Raw genomic sequence first — 13,850 nt, 5'->3', positions numbered from 1 at the left:
CATAGAATATCAGGGTTGGAAGGGACCCCAGAAGGTCATCTAGTCCAACCCCCTGCTCGAAGCAGGACCAATTCCCAGTTAAATCATAATGGTTCCTAACTTTCTAAACACAAAAGAAAAATCCCAAAACTTTAAAATGAAGAATTCCATCAAATATATTTAAAGACCCATTTTAAAAAAATTAAGTTGATTTTACTTAATGTTGCTGTCCCACTACTCATAAGATCCTACCCCATGGTGCACAGGTGCACTGGATGCTGGAGGAAGATATCACAGGGAGTTGCTTTTTACACACCTTAGCACAGTTATTCAGGAAGAGGGCAGGAAACAGTGCTAGAGTTCTACTGAATACTAGAGGAAAGGTCACCACCTAATGTCTCTTCAAGTATCCCAAAGCCCAAGAAGCCTGGTAAGCACAGTACCATTGTGGTCATGCTGCAAATGACAACAAGCACTTGGAAATACAATCTATTCCTATATGCAGTGCACAAGCAGGATGGCATCTCCAACCTTAACTCTGTCACTCCCTCAAAGTACCTCCTTAGTGAGTTAAGTCAGGATTTTGATCTGTGCTACCTACTTCACAGCCATGAATGAGTTAAAACCACACACTGATGAATCAAGTATCAAAGCACACATATGCTGCATAAAGGGGCAGAAATTGCACTTCTAATTCTCATATACAGTGTCTGCAAGTGATGATGCACAGAGGTACCTGTAGCCCAAAACAAATTAAATTATGTTGCTTGGTATAGGGTGAATAGGTGTGATGAAATGGAACATGAGAGATATGCACCAAAGAGTCCACGAATCACTTCTTAACTTTAAACGCAGGTTACAAGGCAACCCTTGTCTCCACTTGTCCCTTCTGATCACCAGTGACTGCCGTAGATCTCATTTCTGATTTAACTACCCCAGAAAGCTCTGTTCTGAAATGTTGTTCCAATGCTGAAGATAAGTACTTGGCTACTTATCATAATATCCTGCCAGAATAAGAGAGTAGGTTAAATACAGTCTGCAGTTGGCAAAGTTATTACAATTCATTAGCCTTACTAGTACTTGTGGGATGTTGTCCTTTGCTAGGATGATCACTGTCTTTTCCAGGAACACCATCAGTTATCAGTGAAATCATGGTTGAATCTTCACCCCGCTTGTCATCGAAAGGTATTGCAATATCATCTGTGTGATGAAGGGTGAATCAACTGTAACTTTTCATTTGCTGAGCCACCACTCCTGCTGTTCTCATTGTTAGAGCTTTCACACTATAGGAAGCCTAGGTCTTTCATTTGTTGGTCCAGTGGAAGGATAAAAGGAGAGGAGACTGGGGTCCTTGTTTAGTTCGTCATTAAATATAATTGATTTTCTAATCTTGGTATCTAATCACTAACACTGGTTGTTCACGGGAGTGTGAATTTGCAGCAGCCCAATGATAATGAGCATGGCAGCTAAGGTGGCAAAGACAACAACTTGCTCACCGAAGCCTGGATTTATGTTCTTGTAGCTGTGGCAACTCTGGATCTGGAACCTACAAAAGTGCTTGAGGCCGTTTGTAATGCTGCCATTATTTTTACATATTATGAGCTTTGGTCCAGGCAAAGACTACAATTGTAAGCAGAAAAGAGGAGAATTTCCTCTTGGAAAGACAATTCACGAAATTTGAGAAGAGTGTTGTTCCAACATTAATTCCCATTACCCTGCCATAGTATTTTGATGTCACTGGTAAGCCATGTGGAGAAGCAGGCCCAAAGTCCCACAAGTACAGTACCACCAGCAAATCAAATTTATCCTCTGCTAACACTTCCACTCAACAAACAATTAACTAAACATTTTAACTAAACATCGATGGGTAGGACAATGGCATGATCTCTTGGTATCCTCTACTTGTAAATGGTTAGTGAACGGTTAAATAAAACCTTGTGTCCACAGCCCAGAGGAATGCTCTCTGCTACAGAGGAAGGATGGCTGATCTTGTGGTTAAGTTGCTGAAACAGGACTAAGGAAACCTAGGCTTAATCCACACTTCCTGCGGGATCTTGGGCAAGTCACTTAGTTTTCCTGTATCTCAGTTCCTCTTCTCTAAAATGGAGATCATACAGCACTTCCCAATTTGTGAGGGCAAATTTATTAATATTTGTGAGACCCGCACGTACTCTGAGGATGTGGGCCATGTAAGTGCTTACAAATATGAAAGCTAATAGGTACTTAACCATCAACATAAAGAGATTAAATAGAAAATCTTCTACCACATGTGCCCTGAAGTCAAAAGAAAAAGAAAACCAAGAAAATGAAACAATTTAATTCTCTTCTATTCACCTACACAAATTTTGCCCTAGGTCACACCTATACAACTCCATGGTTAACCCAGACCCAATTTTGTCTCCTCTAGGGCTTCCCGGATGTAGCTCAGGGCAGAATATGGTTTTTGGTCTATACAGAAAGCCCTTCCCTATCTCCTGGAAAAAGAAAAGCCATAAACGGAAGGCTGACAGCACCAACATTTTTACTGTTTTTGCATATTGTGATATGCTTATCAAATACAGTTTACAACATACGGTTTGCAAAGAAGGGATTCAACTGCATTTGTACTGTAACTCTCTTCTTATGCATGTATTATTTAATATGGACTCCACAAATATGATCATACCGGAGACTATTAGGTAGGTAAGACTATTCCAGCTTGATCTCTAGGTACTGAAATCCTATCTTTCTGCACTTACTTTTCCAGATTCTTCTGGTAAAATACTTAATTATGTTCATCCTTTGCACCTGTGATATTTCTTTGTTATAGAAATAATGTTTTGCTAGATTTCATTGAGCCTGATCCTTCTGCCAGTGAAATCAACCATAATATTCCCATTGATTGCAGTAGGCACAACACCAGGCTCTTAGAAAGATCTATCATCACACATACTGTGAAATTATTCCTGGAGGAAGAAAAGCAGAACTTTTTTGGTTTGTGATTGCTTTACACTCTCATGTTATTATGAAATGTCTCTGGAAAGTGAAAAAAAAAGTTTCTATGATCACAAAGACACACAACTTTTTTCCGTCCAATTCTTTCTCAAGAGCACCAGGAATATGGGGCAGAGATTGTGCTCTCTCTTTTCCATGGCTACAGTGGTTACAAAGCCATTACAGATTTTGATGCCCTAAGACACACTGTGTCCACCAGTGATGCCCCTTAGCATTCTAAGAATTGAATCACAGTGCAATGTTTTCATACAGTTATTTTAAGAGGACAAGTTAAGCTACAATAGTATATAATCCATTATTCTTACTGGTACTTGTGGAATGATATTCCTTTCTGCCCGACACAGAAGAATAATCTGTTGCATCTGGGGTTGTATCTTCATAATATGGGGCACCAGCCGTGTGAATTCTGATGATGGTGGGGTTTGTTGTATCTCCGTCATATGTTGAACCACTACCCACATGATTATCATCTGTAACTGGAGTTGGGTCAGGCTGTTTCACACCATCAGCGTAACGTGAGCCATCTGCATTATCTATGACTGTTGGAAGGAGAAAGAGATCAATTGAAATAGCTGAGGCATCATGAATGTTGGAGTTGTGGGGTGAGGTTAAAGGGCTATGGCCACAGTTGTAGTCAGACCTGATATCAAGCAATTTGTTTTCTGTCTGTCTGTTTTATCCTTCACTGATCTATCTATTGTAGTTCTAATTTGTGTATGCATCATCATAATGGGCCCAGTCTGGTAAGTGGGCCAAAGTCTGGATTAACTTTCAGGGTGAAATCCTGGTACCATTGAAGTCAAGGATAAAACTCCCATTGACTCCAATGAGGCCAGGATTTCATCCTGAGAGCCCGGTTCCATCCCTAGTTCCTTGCCTGGCTAGCAGGCTTCGGCATGATGTGGAAGGTACATAATAACTGTAGGACATAGAAGGCTTCAACAAAGCTCTCTCATCAAAGAAGCAACATCAGTCCTCTATTTATCAAAAACAATCTAGTGTCAATATGGAAAATTTACTACGCTAGAACCACCTCAAGATAAATGCTGTCACATATAGCCTAATTCTAGGTGGCAGATGGAGGTCTGATTGCTTCACTTTCAGTATATTACCATCTCTGGACTTGCTTTTCTTATGTGTAGCATGATATTGAACATTTGCATTACTCACATACAGAAGAGAAACCTGGTAGCTGAAAATGGAATCAATGCTAAATCATTCACTTATGCAATACATTACCTATTCGGCTTTGATTATCATGCCAAGAATCATTTAGTTTTATGATTGGTTCACATGCCATATCCCTAGTTTCTGAAAGGAGAAGAAAATAATTAGTTAATTTGACAAAGGGTGGTGAGAAAAATTCACTCTTTTCTGCCCTATTTATTAGATTCATAGTGTTATCAACAACTTCTTAGAAAAGTTTCTTGGGGTCTCGTCTGAAAGTGGCTTTGAGAAAACTAAGAATTTTATAAACATTTTTAAAGGGACAAAATTGGTGCATTTTAATCAAATTTCACAAAGTTATTCTCAGTGTTCTCAATTTGAGTCAGATCCTCAACCCAGGACAAGTCCCCATTTTGCCAAAGGGATGGACTGTATGATTCCTCTGCACTGAGGGCATTCCGGGGTAGAGCACTTAGGCAACACTGGAAATCTATTACGGAATACAAAGCTAATCCTGGGCTGGCGGAACAGTCCTTTAGGGATCATTCCAATCAATATAAATTAGAATTCCTCTATGGTCCAGTTTGACTCCCTCCGACAGCTCCAGTATCAGAGCTGGTAGCTCAGAGCCCTTTGCCTCTCTCTACCCCAACCCAGGATTAAGCCCTTTGAGTTCCAGAGAGTGGAATAAAGCTTCAGATATTTTATGTCAAAGCAAATTGTAATTTCAAAATGTCACTTCTATTTAAATCACCGTTGAATTTGGCCTAAGGATTTTTGTGGGGTTGCCTCTATCTATACCAGCTCTGAATATGACCAATTAATTTAACAAAATCTAGGCAACTCAATCAAGCCAGTCTCTTACTCTTAACACATTTCCTGTGCCCAGTTATTGCAGCACAAACACTGAGCAAAATTATCCACGGCTCCCTGACAATTTGACTCTGAAAATTTTAATTTTGCAGGGGTCCTCATGTGGCATAGAAAAATAAACAAAATCAGAAACATTTAAAATTATTATTAAGAACTGTAACTCCATATAATGGAAGAATTCCACAAAAGAAGTGGCCTGCCTTTGAACCTACAATATTAATGTAGCTAAGCAACACCTGAATTTGTGCTTGCCAGGGGCCTCATGCAAGCAGAGAAAGCAAGCTAAGAGTCTTCAGGGTCCCTGATCTTTCAGCGCTTGTAACTTCACTATTATTAGCTCTAAAAACATGTGAGTAAAAGAATGTGAGGAGTAGAAATCATCACATTCAACAATTCTGTGTTCTTTGGATCCATACTTGTGGTACTTCCCTACTAAAATGACAATTCTTGAGGTTAGAATCATAAGTTAAATATGAACTCAGATTTTTTTTTAGTTCAAAATACAATGGGCCAAAGTCACTGATAGCATCAGCAGGTGCAGCTCCAGTGACTGGCAAAATGTGTTCTATCTTCAAATGCGAAAACAAGACCACAATACACATACAATTTAATATGGAAGCTCTGGTTCGAGTAATCTAAAGGAGAGAGAGCATATGTTATTGTTAAATATCTTAATTCTCACTTACACAGTACAGCAAATACCTACCTGATGCATTATAACAATATGTATCATACCGGTCTGTTATATTTGAAGTGAGTATGTAAATTCCAGTGTTATTTGCTGCACAAACAGAATATGGCTTGATTCGTGGGATTACAATTTTGTCTTCTATGTAACCATATCTGTGAAGAATACAGAGTGAACAACACTGTCAGGAAGGAAGGCATGCAGCTGAGCCTGCTAGCTCGGTCTCCAGGCTGACTAATGACCACAACTAAAGCAGAACTGGCTGATTGATCAACCTGCCTGACTAGCTGAGGGGAACCAGCGGGCATGTTCTTAAACCCAGCTACATCAGAAGATTGCTGGCTGCTCAACAGCTTGTGTCCACAGCTGCAATCGCTCCTGTGCCAGCCTTGTTCCTCCTTGCTCTGGCCCTGCTCCCCTGCTTGTTTCCTGACTCTGGCTTTGACCCTTGGCATGTCCACCACCAGATCTGACCCCCATGTTATGTAACACAGCATACAACAGATACTTTCCTCAGGACTTTCAATACCGCCAAATAGGCCAAATAGGAGACAGAGTATTTCATATAATGAAATAAGAATAATCCCAAATCTGGTCATGGAGATTACTCCTTTTTTACATCCACATTAACATCACCAGCAACCACCTCCAAAATCATTCTGCATGTAATCTCTGAACTAATAACCATTGCAATGCAGTGTGAATTATTCGATAAGACAACTGCTCTGCATGGGGATGCAATGAAAATGAAGGATAAAAAGGGTAAACACTTCTCGTTCAGTTGGGTTGTGTATTATAGAACACAGAGGATCAAGGCTCTGATTTTCTTTCATTGAGCTACATTTTCACTACTTCTAGCCTAATAAATTGCACAGTACCATTTTGCACTGGAATTGCATGCCACAAATCTGAAGAATGGATGGAGATCGTGAGCAAAGATGTGCAGCGATGATTGATAACATGCCAGTCTCTGCGAAGTGCAAAACTTTAATAAAGTGTTCAAATGTAGCAATATTTCGCCTACAGAATGTTAGCTAAAATACTTAATATCCCCCTGGATAATATGTGTTGCAAATAATGCTGCTATTTGAGTATGGGGCACATAAATCAGGCTGAAATTTCAAGTGAGCTTGTGATTAACAAAATTACGTAACAAGTTATTACTATTTTGCAATCTCATATCAAATGACTAATTCCTGTGAAGGTACTGGTTTCCCTGAAATCTATTTAGATGAGAGTGGTGATTAAATGTTAAAAAGCCCTAGGGTTTGGGGATTGTTTTAAGAGCTGCTACTTGTCAGGGAGGGGCAGGCGTGGTATGTTAGCTGCTTGGACTCTGTCTCAGTTGTGGTTCCCCAAGCCCTGTTACAGTCCACATCCATGATTCACGTCCACCTGGATCAAATCATGGCAATGATATTTGCAATTCTAAATCTCTAATATGGGTGGAACAATAGATTACTTCACTGGCACAGCCATATTTTTTATTAGTCCTAGATCCGGTATCCTATTGCTAAGACTATCATATTGGCGGCGTTATAATAAAAATCTTTCTTGTTTTATGGCCTGCTGACTCATTCATATTCACTCTCTACTCCTTGTGTGCTTTGACTATTATATATAACGTACTAGTTCTTCTTTTTGTCTCCCACTCAAGCCCATACAGTTGGATTTATGGTACTGTGCCAGAGGAATACAAATACACAGCACCCACAAATTATTAAAAAATATCTCAAATTCCACATCTGTCCTCTTCTAGGTTCATGGATAAGGGGAGAAAGTGCAGTGAAAGCAAAACCACAGCTCTCCTCCAATGTGAAAAATAGTTCCCTCTATTTCTTTTACCCTTTAAGTTCTTTTCCATTTTCTTCTCATCTTACCTATAAGAGACTCTGTCCAGTGCATGAGACTCAAAAGTTAGAGATAGAAAATGCCTATTTGGTCTTTCAATACTTTCCCCACCACTGCAGGACTGTCCCAGTCTAGTCTTCCATTTGGCAGCATTTTAAATCATCCCTCCACTTCACTTGGGAGACTGTTATGTAACGCTCACCATCGGGAATTTTTGCCTGATATTCCCTGGGAATATGGTGAGCATCATTCTCCCACTGCAGAGGCACACATATTATTCTGATTTATACCAGTGAATGAGCACAGGGCACAGTCCTGGTGTAAGGGCAACTAGGGCTGCAGGAGATCTTTAAAGATTATCTGCCCACGCATTTGCAATTAATATTAGCAGTGCGTGACATTTATACAGCATCACACTAAACATTTTCAAAGCACTGCACAAACATGAACTAATTTAATTACTTTGATACTAATTAAACTAATCACTTTCCATAGATATGATTTTGCCAATACTACACTAACATGAAAGCAATTTTACCGATTTCTCATGAATTTGCAGACTAATGCAAAGGGAAGGAAATTAAAACAGTTAAAAGACTGAGAAAAACAAGTTTCAGAGTAGCAGCCAAGTTAGTCTGTATCCGCAAAAAGAAAAGGAGGACTTGTGGCACCTTAGAGACTAACAAATTTATTTGAGCATAAGCTTTCGTGAGCTACAGCTCACTTCATCGGATGCATACAGTGGAAAATACAGTGAGGAGATTTATATACACAGAGAACATGAAACAATGGGTGTTACCATACAGACTGTGACAAGAGTGATCAGAAAAGGTGAACTATTACCAGCAGGAGGGGGGGGGGGGGCAGGGTGACTTTTGTAGTGATAATCAATGTGGGCCATTTCCAGTAGTTGACAAGAACCGGGGGGGGGGGAATAAACAGGGAGAAATAGTTTTACTTTGTGTAATGACACATCCACTCCCAGTCTTTATTGAAGCCTAAGTTAATTATATCCAGTTTGCAAATTAGTTCCAATTCAGCAGTCTCTCATTGGAGTCTGTTTTTGAAGATTTTTGTTGAAGAATTGCCACTTTTAGGTCTGTAATCGAGTGACCAAAGAGATTGAAGTGTTCTCTGACTGGTTTTTGAAAAACAAAACAGCCTTGAGTCAAATTTACAACAGACAATTCCACCTTCGCATATAATAACTTTAAACAGTGTCATTTGGTTTAATTTTTCTGGTGGTAAATATTAGGACTCTCTTTAGAGGACTGATAAAAAGTACAAGCTGGCAAAATTTAAAGAGTTGAAGAGATGCCCACCGAGCTTTCTACCCCAATAAACTTCAGGATGAATTCTGAAATCCCTACTCACTTCCTACTAAAGCTGAAATCCCACTGAAGTTAGTTGATCCATTTGACTTAAATAAGAGTTTTATTGCTATGAGTCTACACTGCTTGACAATGAATCCCCTCTGCGCCTGCTGCACTTGAATCTTGTCTCCTTTCTACAGCTGCATGTTTGGGATAACCTGGATAATTCATAGAGTCATAGATTATATGGCCAGGAAGAACAACTGTGTTCAGCTAGTCAGTCCTCCTGCATAACACAGACCATACATAGGACTTCCCTGAATTAATTCCTGTTTGAACTAGAGCATATCTTTTAGAAAAGCATCCAATCTTGATTTTTAAATTTCCAGTGATGGAGAATCCACCACAACTGTTGATCCATTGTCCCAATGGTTAATTACCTTCAGTGTTAAGACCTTGTACCTTATTTCCCATCTGAATTTGTCTAGATTCAACATCCAGCCATTTCCTATTGTTATATCTTTGTCTGCTAGACTGAAGAGTCCTGTATTATCAAATATTTGTTCCCCATGTAGGTACTTATAGACTAATCAATTCACCCCTTATCCTTCTCACAATAAGCTAAATAGATCGAGTTCCTAGTGTCTATCACTATAAGGCATGTTTTCCAATCCTTTAATCATTCATGCAATTTTTCACTGAACACTCTCCAATTCTTCAACATCCTTCTTGAATTGTCCACATCAGAACTGGACAGTGTATTCTAGTTGCAGTCACACCAGTGTCAAATACAGAGGTAATATCATCTATTACTCAATATCTCACCCCTTTATATGCTCAAGGATCACATTAGCCCTTTTCACCACAGTGCCACACTTGGAGATCATGTTCAACTGATTATCCACTATGATCCACTGCTTCCCAAAACAGAGTCCCCCATCCTATAAGTATGGCCTGCTTTCTTTATTTCTAGATGTAGGACTTTACATTTGGCTGTATTGAAACACGTATTGTTTGCTTGCACCCAGCTTACGAAGTAATCCATATCACTCTGAATCAATGACTTGCCCACTTCATTATTTACTACTTCCCAAATCCTTGTGTCATCTGCAAATTTTATCAATAATGATTTTATGTTTTCTTCCAGGACATTGAAAAAATTTAATTAGTGTAGGGCCAAGAGCCAGTCCCTGCAGGATCCCACTAGAAATACACCTGCTTGATTATGATACTTCATTTACAACTACAATTCAGTTATCCTTTTCTACTCATAGACCATCTAATTAATAGCCACTTAAAAGTAATTGCAATTGGCACACCACATCGTCACAGATGGACAGACAGATAGCTATACATATTCACTATATATTATCTTCTTTAGAGTTTCCTTACCTGCAAGTTTCAAATCCTAATTCATGAGCTTTCTTCATCTGGTCCATTGTTGGCAGGGTACTATTGAGAGCTCTGCAGAGTTCAACTGCCTCACTTCGTGTGAGATTGTAGCGACGATTTTTCTCAACATGGAAAACCCCTGCATATCTGCAACTTATATTAAATTCTGTTGATTGAAAAAAAACCCAGAAATTATTACAATGATAATACATGCTGTTTCACTGAAACACTAGCAAGATTTCATTTCCAAGTACAATGAAGTTACAGAGAACCATCAACATCCGCCAGTTCATTAGGGGAGAAGGCTTGCACAAGAAATCTGGTTTTCCAAACTACACTCAGATCCTTTTTGCTCAAACATCACATTAATGTCCAAGAACAGTAGCATAGTGTTTCTGTGAAGTGCCTAGCACTTTTGGGAACATGCAAAAAAACCCCATCATCAACAACAACAACAATTTGGTGCAGAAGATCTAATGGGACAAGATTGCCAAGATATTTTAGAAACACATCTGTCTGGAAAAGTTTTGGCTTCACTGTAAACATTTGTCAATGAAATTTTCCAAACTGCTGTAGTTAGCAAATAACCTGTTAATAAATATGTACCACATTCAAAACTGCAGTCTTGCAGATTTCCCTAGTTTTTATACAATGTGTGCCAGATTCACATAAATAAGTGGCGCTCCACTGACATTGGTATAAAGTATATAGAAAGTACACTGTTTGAGTCTTTGCAGCCATAGTCCTATATCTAAGGAAACAGTGTCCAACCATCCAGGTCCATCTAAGTACCTCATTCATAAAGGGAATAAACAAGAAAAGGTGAAAATGGTTATAATCTAACCATTTCTGAAATATACAGTCCCTGTATTAAATGACCTCATTCTGTTTGTTTCAGGGTTTAACATTTTTCATGAAAACATACATCAAAGCAGAACTAACATCTGAAACTATTTTAGCATCAGCACAAGGAATAGGTTCCTTTTGGCATCTATTAGGTCAGGGCAGACTAGTTAGACTAGTTTGATATCATATGCCACAGCTGATGTAGACAGCCAGTAAGCAGTGTGCAACAGTATTTCTAACTATAAAAGTGCTGAGCTGCTAAATATACCCTGGCAGGCAAGCTCTAAGGAACCATACAGCCAGCTAGGAATGGTTGGAATACACCTAACTCACTTTCATTTGGAAGCACATTATGGACATTGGTTTCAGAGATATGGTCAACATCTCTGTGGTTTTCTACTGTGAACCACTATATCAATGTCAGCATACAACACAACAATGTAACTAATATTGTAAAGAATGCTGGATGTTAAAAATTTAATAATATCATAAACCGCTTTGCCCATGAAAAGCACTATATTTCGCTAGAACTAAGTAATTTTATCAACAACAATTATGTATTATTGAAAAATCTAGGTGCCACTGTTATGTGACAACTCAAATGGGCCAAAGTCAGGAGTGAGTTCTGGTGCAATGTAAGTCTTCTTCCAGATTCTCAGCACTTAAGTTATATCAACCTAGTCTGAAGGGAGGGTCATTTAGGGCTTGTCTAGACAGGAAAAAGGCTGCAATAGCCAGTGTAAGCCTAGCGACTCCTTACTAGCTCCCCATGTGGACCCTCTCACTGCTCACTAAGAGTACCGTTGTGCAGTTTAGTTAATGAACTTTGGCAATGTGTTAAGCTCAAAAGCACTCCTAGGCTATGTCTACACTTGGAGCTGGGGTCTGATTCCCAGAGCATGTATACATATCGCACTAGCTCTCATCAAGTTAACATGCTAAAAATAGTAGTGTGGTTACAGTGTCTCATGCAGGGGTAGCGTTGGCATAGGCTAGCTGCCCTGAATACGTATCCAGGTGGTCCAGGCGGGTTTCTATTCAGGGAGGCTAGCCAGCACCACCACTTATCATTGCCCATGCCACTGTGACTACGCTACTATTTTTAGCGCACTGTCTCAGCTGGAGCTAGAGTGAGTGTGTCTACATGATCTGGGAATCGCAACCCTAGCTCCAAGTATAGACATCCCTTTAATGCACCGCGAGAGTGTCCACACGGGGACTTAGTGTGGAGTAGCTAGTGCACTTAAAAGTCACAATTTAGCGTGCTGCACGCAAACTTTCTCATGTAGGCAAACCCTTAGACTCACCTCTGAATTTGATCTAAATGTCTGAAAGCCTAATGGCACAACAAACAACAAAAATAAAAAAATTCAAACAAACATAAATCTCTCCTGTGGGCACTCAGTCGCCCCTACTGTTGACTTCCCACTGGCTTCAGAGGTACTGTAGGACTTTTGAAAATGAGGACACTTATTTAGGTCCCTAAATATGGATGTAAGACCCTAACTTTAGGTATCCGTTTCTAAAAGCCTCGATCATTCCTCTGGCCTGGGACCACTGAACAAGTAGCACATTCAGCTCCTAAGGGAGGAAAGTGCCTCAAATTGTGCTGTAGAGGCTGCATGAGATGGCGAAAGGCGTAAAACTAGAGCGGCTCTAAAGAGAACACCTCTCCCTTCCTCTTCGGCCTGGCAAGTTAGAGCCTTCGCGGTATGGATGGTAAAGCGCGGAAAAGACTGTATGATCCGAAGAATGCCCACAGACAACAACAAAAGGAGCGAGGGGAAGAAGAAAGCAAACATACACAATGAACTGCTTTTTTGACAGCGTGGAAAAAAATAACAGCTCTGGAAGGTGGGGAAAGACTCGATATACTTCAAAGCAAAAAATAATTAACTCAGCTCCGACCCCACCCTTCCTTCAAGAGGAAACTTGACTGCAGCCCCAGACTAAAATGACAATCCCAGATCATGCAAAAACTCAGTTTATTCTTCCCAGTGAAGTGCAGGGCATGATTCATATTAACATTAGTGGGAGTTCCAACATGCATAGGGAGAAAACAGATCCAATCTCCTGCACACATTGCAATGTTGTTTCTCTCTGGTGCCTACAAAACTAAAAGGTACCACATAATAATCTCTCCCCTATGAGCTCCAGAATGCAAGCCCTAAACATTTGTATAGACACCTCTTCTGGATATATTGGCAATCACTCTCCTTTAACTCCTGTCTTTTGCCATGAGCTAGACAGCCGATGTTATTCTATAAACACACACATCAAAATAAATGATAGTAATCAAAGGGTACTGCATAATCACCACTGTTGTAAACCACATGGAATATTTCTTCCCATATGGAAGTTGGAAACAAATAAGCAAATGGAACAGTAAATCAGACTCAGACTGTATGTATGTAAAAGGATTTTTATTATTTATACAAGAGTAACTGCACCATAAAGGTACGTGACACTGACAATGTCCCTGACCTGAAGAGTTTAGAATCTATGGGCTCAATCCTGCAGACACTTACTACCAAGGCAGCGGGACTAAATTATGGTAGCAGACATTGCACCAGGTAGTACATGTTTCATCTCATGTATAAATTTAGGACCAAATCCTGGAGATAGGAGGGGTGGAGAAAGGGAGGATGTGGTTTTTAACAAGAAGGCATTGTGGTTTCTTCAGTTAGACCTGAAGCGGTCTAAAGGAAGGGGTGACTGGAGGAATGGCAGACTAGTCAGGAAAAAGC

At 39.8% G+C, this 13,850-nt stretch overlaps 1 protein-coding gene across 28 annotated transcripts in view; it reads right to left on the bottom strand.

The window, feature by feature from the left end:
- Window positions 1-13,850, bottom strand: part of CD44 (CD44 molecule (IN blood group)) — a 102,213-nt gene that overhangs the window by 57,082 nt on the left and 31,281 nt on the right. For 26 of the 28 annotated variants that reach the window (XM_073347941.1, XM_073347944.1, XM_073347956.1 and 23 more), the window contains exons 3-7: window positions 10,258-10,423; window positions 5,720-5,856; window positions 4,213-4,284; window positions 3,279-3,512; window positions 1,054-1,179 (exon numbers count right to left, since the gene is read on the bottom strand). In XM_073347941.1, the coding sequence (XP_073204042.1) occupies window positions 1,054-1,179; window positions 3,279-3,512; window positions 4,213-4,284; window positions 5,720-5,856; window positions 10,258-10,423 (735 nt within the window). The remainder of the gene's footprint in view (window positions 1-1,053; window positions 1,180-3,278; window positions 3,513-4,212; window positions 4,285-5,719; window positions 5,857-10,257; window positions 10,424-13,850) is intronic. The other 2 variants (XM_073347963.1, XM_073347968.1) reach the window with 1 other exon arrangement.

The sequence above is a fragment of the Lepidochelys kempii genome, chromosome 6 (genome assembly GCF_965140265.1).
Source record: "Lepidochelys kempii isolate rLepKem1 chromosome 6, rLepKem1.hap2, whole genome shotgun sequence".
NCBI lineage: Eukaryota > Metazoa > Chordata > Testudines > Cheloniidae > Lepidochelys > Lepidochelys kempii.
This window is presented reverse-complemented; position numbering and strand designations above follow the sequence as displayed.